The 6509-nt window shown below is 47.9% G+C and overlaps 1 protein-coding gene across 1 annotated transcript in view; it reads left to right on the top strand.

Moving 5' to 3' along the window:
* The first annotated feature begins 6366 nt into the window (after positions 1 to 6366).
* TUFM (Tu translation elongation factor, mitochondrial) overlaps positions 6367 to 6509 on the top strand; it is a 4199-nt gene continuing 4056 nt past the window's right edge. The window contains exon 1 of the mRNA XM_007452801.1: positions 6367 to 6472. Within this exon, the coding sequence (XP_007452863.1) occupies positions 6430 to 6472 (43 nt within the window). The 5' untranslated portion in view covers positions 6367 to 6429. The remainder of the gene's footprint in view (positions 6473 to 6509) is intronic.

Genomic DNA, 6509 nt, shown 5'->3' with positions numbered 1-6509 from the left:
GGGGGGGGGGGGGGGGGGGGTGATGTGCCCCGATTCTAGTCTCTGTGGACCCTCCCGGACCTCTCCCTATGTAGCTCTTCATTTAGCTGTTCCTGACTTGTATCCTTTATTATAAAATGTAATCATAATTGTAATCGTAAGTATAGTGCCTTCCTGCATTCTGTGAGTTGTTCTAGTAAATTATCAAACCTGACAGGGGTCATGGGAAACTCCCAGATCCGTAGGCAGTTGACCAGAAGTAGAGATGGCTGGGGGACCCCACTTGCAGGTGGCATCTGAAGTGGGTGCGGTCTTGTGAAGGAGTGAGCCCTTAACTTGCAGGGTCTGTGCTAACTCTGGGCAGTCAGTGCCAGAAATGCACTTCAGTACACCAGTGAGGGTTGAAACAGAATACTAACACTGAACAGACAATTGTGACTATGAGGAATAGATTGTGCTGATTGGTAAACACTGGATCATGGACCCATCACCTGAGGTTGGGATGGGCTCAGCTCCAATCAAACTCCATGGGCTGAGCATGGCAGAGGGTGGCTCTTCAAAGGAAAACTGGAGTCTCTGACTGAAGGGGAAGTGGTTGCTTGTGGGCTTCTTCTGGAGGTCATCTTGACCCTCCCCCACCCCAAGAGATGGAAATTTCTCTTATTTTGTCCTATTTTCTGGGATGTCAGATTCAACCTTGGTGCTTTGACCAGCACCTCCTACCCTCCAAGCAAATCATGCTTTGCTCAATCAGAACATTTTGACAGCTGAAGAACTCTACCTTTACTCAGGTTCTGCCTCTGCTACTGCACACACCATTTCCCCTAATTCTGCCAATCTTCCTCCCCCTGGTTTCAGGCTTCAAAGTGTAGCCTCCTCTAGGAAGCCATGCATGACTAACACACCTAGGTTGCCTCTCAAGTGCCTTTTACTTAGGAGTTTTTGTGTGACATTCACAAAGTGTTTCCAACTGGAATGTCTCCAGTCACATCTGAGTGACATGAGTGTGATAAGAGTTCTGCGTTTGGAAGGGCATCCAGGGCCGGTATGGGAGGGCTAGGACTGGATGCAGAGAGGAGACGGGTGCAGTGGTCCAGGAGAGGGCTGATGCTGACCTGGCCAAGGCAGTGCAGTGTGGTTAGTTCCAAGGAGAAGGTCCAGAAAGATTTCTGAGGAGACACTGCCAGGCTGGCTGGTGGGGAAGAGTGAAGGATGCCCTTGAGCTTCCAATAAGTCTGTTGAGTGACACCAACAACAAGGCTCTGGGTCCTAGTCCCCGATTTGCCACTAAATTGTGGGTCACCCCAGAACCTATTTCAATTATAGCAGACCCCATCTCCTTTTAGAAGTTAGAGCTACAAAAAATCTTAGAGATCATCAGGTATAACCTCTTCACTCATCCCCATTTTACAGATAATAAAGCAGAAGCCCCAAAAGTTACAGTGACTCACCTTTATTTTTTAAATGAATGTGAATACAAAATTTGCCTTCCATTGAAAACATCGAGAAACTTAAGCCCAACACAATGCTTAACTGAATACGCTCAACGGAAATTATTCAACAAATTCTTCTTTCAACAAATACTTCTTCACCTAAGCATCAGGCACTGTTCCTAGAGTGAAAAATAAGTTCTTACTGTCAGGAGCTGGTGAGACAGAAAAAAAACCCAAACCCCCAAAACAAGCAAACTACTGAGATAATTTTGGATATTTAAATGGTATGAAGAAAAAGAGGACCGTTGATAAGTGACAGAAGAGGTGACATCTGAGGTGGGAAGATGAGAAGGAACAAGCTGTGGGGAAATCTCCAGGGAAGAGCATTCCAGGGAGAGAGAAGAACATTTGCAAAGACCCTGAGGTAGAAGCAATGGTGGATGTTTGTGGAACAGAAGGATGGCCAGTGTGGCTGGGAGAGAGTGAGAGGAAAATAGTACTGAGATGGGGGTCAAAGAGGTGGGCAGAGGCCAGATCATGCATCTTGTGGGCCACAGGGAGCACTCTGGATTTTTTTTTTTAATAGGTTTATTGAGATATAATTCACCTGCCATACAGTTCACCCATTTTAAAGCAGGAGTTTGGATTTTATTCTAAGTGTAATAAGGAGTCATTGAGGGAGGATTCATTTCTGAATCACATTTAAAGATTGATCTGGCTGCTGTGTGGAGGATGGATTTGACAGGTATTGAGAATAAGGACAGAAGCTGGGAAACCCACTGGAGAGGTCACGAGGTAACCTAGGGGAGAGGTGATCCCGGTTTGAACCACAGTATTGACAGTGGAGATAGAAGTGGCCACACTGAGCCTTATTTTGGAGAGAGAACAAGTGGGACTGGGTAATGGACAGATGTCAGATGAGGGGAAAGGAGAAAGGTGGTGCCATTTATTCAGATGTGTAGGGAGAGTGCGGGAGAATACAGAGTCCGGTTTTGGATATGTTAGGTTCATAGCATCACAGTGGTAGCACCCTTCGGTTTGGAAGGCTCATTAATATAGTTCAAGTGTAAACATGCACAGAGGCCTACTGTGGCCAGGCACAGAGTATACAGAGATAAAGGAAGCCCAGTCCTTGCCCTACTCAAGTCACTCAGTCTCAGACAAGTGAAACCGAGAAATATGTCTCAGGGTACCAAGTGCTGTAAGGCAGACTTATCTGTTAGGGTGTATTTGGCTGCAAGTAAGACACAACCCTGACACAGTCTGACTTAAACAATAAAGACATTTGTCATCTCACACCATGAGGAGGCCAGACTTCTAAGATCCTCTTCGCTTTGCCCTCTTCTGGATTTTGGCTTCATCATGGACTGGGAGCACGATGGGCACAGTAGTTCCAGGCTTCCCATCCAGACCCAACAACTTCCAGAATCTGAAGGATGTCCATCTCACCAGTGTCTCCTTCTTAAAAGTGAGAGATCCTCTCCTAGAAGCCCTCCCCAAAGTAGATATACTCTTACCAATCATTAGCCCTAAAGGAATCACACACGTAACCCTAAACAAATCCCCTGGCAAGGAGAATAAGACCAGCAGAAGTGGGCTAGCTCTGTCAGGATTTATTCCTGGAACTGGGGAAAGGGCCACCTGAACAAAATCAGGGTCCTGACCACAGGAAGATGGAAAAATAGTTGTTAAGCGGGAGCTCAAAGTGTCTGTCATAGAGCGGAATGAACGCACTGCTGGGGAGACCAAGAAGGTCGTTTGATTTCAAGAGCATCTTTTTTAAAGAGTTCAAGATTCTGCACAGAAAATTTCTTTAACTGTAAAATCACATAAAAGAAATGTTTGCGAGAAAAATCTCTCCTCCAAGCAAATTACAGCCTCCTAAAATCAGAATTGTTTTCCACTTTGTCCCCACTCCCACCTTGTACACTTGCTATTTTTTTTATAGGGGCCAAACTTCTTTCATTTAACACTGCTCACAGGCATTTTCACAGGTGGTTGGCTCTTGTCTCTGCAGCCCTGAGCCCAACATTTCATCTAGTGGCTATGCCAAAATTTATGCTACTGTATCCACGTACTGGGTATTTGTATTCATTCTGCTCTTTCACTGTGATATTGGTCATAAGCATGGCTGGACATCTGGAGAAATTCCCTGCTATCAGTCTTGTTCTTACAACAAAGTTAGAAAAATACATCCGTCAGCCTCCTCTGATACAAGAACACTGAAAAATGATGATCTAAACTTCTCCAATCAGACACATCCACGTGAGCCTTTGAATTTGCCTGGCTTTGGGCATGGAGAGGAGAGAAGGTCACTTTCTTTCTTTCTTTCTTTCTTTTTTTTTTTGCAGTAAGCGGGCCTCTCACTGTTGTGGCCTCTCCCACTGTGGAGCACAGGCTCCGGACGTGCAGGCTCAGCAGCCATGGCTCACGGGCCCAGCCGCTCCGCGGCATGTGGGATCTTCCCAGACCGGGGCATGAACCCGTGTCCCCTGCATCAGCAGGCAGACTCTCAACCACTGCGCCACCAGGGAAGCCCAGAGAGAAGGTCACTTTCTTGATGCAAAAGTGGCTTTAGTGCCATAAGCAGTCACTGTTACAGGTAAGTCTAAGTCCTGGCATTTAGTGTTTGGTGGCAGTGGCAGTAGCAGCGGTTTTCTTATCAGATCAGTTCTATGGCTTAGGAGCCATTTCTGCAGCCTGCCCCACAAGTCTATAAGCTGCCTACCACTTTTTTTTGTTATTTATTGATTTGTTTATTTGGCTGCATCGGCCCTTAGTTGCAGCATGAGGGATCTTTTGTTGTGGCAAGTGGGCTCTTCATTGCGGCACATGGGCTTCTCTCTAGTTGTGGCACGCGGGCTTAGGTGCCCCGTAGCATGTGTGATATTAGTTCCCTCACAAGGGATCAAACCTGCATACCCTGCACTGGAAGGCAGATTCTTAACCACTGGACCACCAGGGAATTCCCAAGCTGCCTACCACTTTTAAACAAATCCCTTTCTTCTCAAACCAGCCCCTGTAAATTCTGTTATCTGTAAATCAAGACTCCTGACTATTACAGAGGATGCTACACTCAATAGCTCTACAAGAAATTCTCTCCCTTTGGACTCTTTTCTGGGCACTGTGTTTTGCAAATTTCAGTCATTCATGTTCACCTCTCCCCAAATTTGCCATATATTCATACCACCCATTTTATCTACCAAGTATTGTTTTTCAAATTGATTCATTTTTTCAACTCAATATTTACAATGCCAGTCTTTCTGTCAAACTAATACACTTTAAAATAAATATAGCACCACTAAAATAGTAAGCATCAGTTCAAGTACCAACCCCCAAAATCTCACATCCTGGTGGCAGACAATAGTGTCTTAGGAAATTCCCAGGAGTGACTGAGGTACAGGCTGGGGACAAAGAGAACCCTTTTATAGTGTACCAACCCTTCGTAAGCGGAGCTGATGGGTTTGGAGGGCCAGGAGGACAGAATCCTTAGCAAGTTTCTCATTGTAAAATGACAGTTAAATTATAGTACAGTGCAGCGGCTAAGTGCACACTCTTTTGGAGGTTAGCCGTGTTGGGCTCCTTGATCACCCTATGCTCAGTTTTCTCATTGCTAAAATGAGGTAAATAATGGCTCCTATTACACACGATAACACTGGGAGCATTGAATGTGAACCAATATGAAGCATTTCCACAACGTCTGATCCATAAAAGTCTCTAATTCTGAGTTTCCCAAACTCCTCTGAGCTTAACAAGGGTGTTTGTGTGTGTTAAAAATAAATATAGTTTCCTTGCCTATGCCCAGACACTACTGAATCATAATCTCCAAGGGAGGAATTAAGGAATCTATTTGAAACAGACACCGTCAATTGAGTCTTAGGCTCTGATGAGTTTCGGAAACATTAATCAAGGTTAAGCAGCTGCTATTATCATCCCAGGGTGATGAGATGATGGATGTGAAAGTTAAAGGTCATCCTTGCACTCATTCATTCAGTCAACAGACATTTATTGAGTACTCACTGAGTGCCCCGCCCTGTGGTAGGGGCCAGGGACACAGCGGGAACAAGAAAGACTCGGGCTGCCCTTAAAGGCACTAGAAGTTTGTCTCTCACCTGGTCAACTATAAAATTGGGTGGGTGGAAAGACGATCGAGGGAATTACTCTCTGGGCTGCTGAGGGTCCACAAGGGTGGACGGCAAACTTTGTCGCCTCAGGCTGTGAGCCAGGAGCGAGGGTATTTGAGGGTCAAAGACTGTAGGACCTGGAGACTTCTGGAGCCCTTTTCTGTCTCTTGCCCAGCTCATTTCCTCTCAGAGCCAGATGTCAGCATCTCCTTATGAAGTAGATACTACTATTCCCATTTTACAGATAAGAAAACAAAGGCTCAGCGGAGAGATGGGTCATACTAGAGCCCCACCTCCGAAAGATTCCCAGGAGGGTCTTCCTCAGCCAGGCCGCAGGGCCTGGTCCTACCTCCAGCTGCGACACACGGCCGCCAGATCTGTCGCCAAACCCGCGCAGTCGCACTCCACGGGGCTCGGGGCCAGGACGCTCCGGAGTCATCCACGCCGGGACAACCGCTTCTGCCTCAAGGAGGACGGGACCGTGCCTCCAGACCTGGCCTCGCCCTCCCACGCTAAGTGCCAGCACAGCTCGCCGCCCCGGGAACTACAACGCCCATGAGCCTCCGGGGCGCAGGTGCGCTGTGGGACGCTCCACATCGCCCCCCGGTGCCACCAGAGAGAACTGCGTGGGCCCTGAGCCCGCGAGGCCCGAGGGCGCCTTTGAAACCTCTACCCTCACCCAGCCGAAAGCCATCAGCACCTTCCTGGACGTCTTACGTCCCGCGCCCGGAAGTTGACGGGGCCATAGAGATTGGGGGCTAGAAGCTCCCAGACTTGCCCTCTCGGCCCTCACTTCCGCCGGAAGCGACTTCCATCCACAGTTACCCTTTGCTTACTGCACGCGCCGCCGTCAGTGCCCGGTACACACTAGTCCGGGCACCAGTACGACCACAATGGCGGCCTCGACCCTGCTGCGCGCGACGCCCCTCTTCAGCGGTGAGGGGGCGGGGGGGCGGGGGGGGGGCGATTACGG

Source organism: Lipotes vexillifer, unplaced genomic scaffold (genome assembly GCF_000442215.2).
Source record: "Lipotes vexillifer unplaced genomic scaffold, Lipotes_vexillifer_v1.1 scaffold426, whole genome shotgun sequence".
In the NCBI taxonomy this organism is placed as follows: Eukaryota; Metazoa; Chordata; class Mammalia; order Artiodactyla; family Lipotidae; genus Lipotes; species Lipotes vexillifer.
The sequence above is the reverse complement of the archived record's forward strand: the minus strand, read 5'-3'. Positions and strand labels throughout refer to the sequence as shown.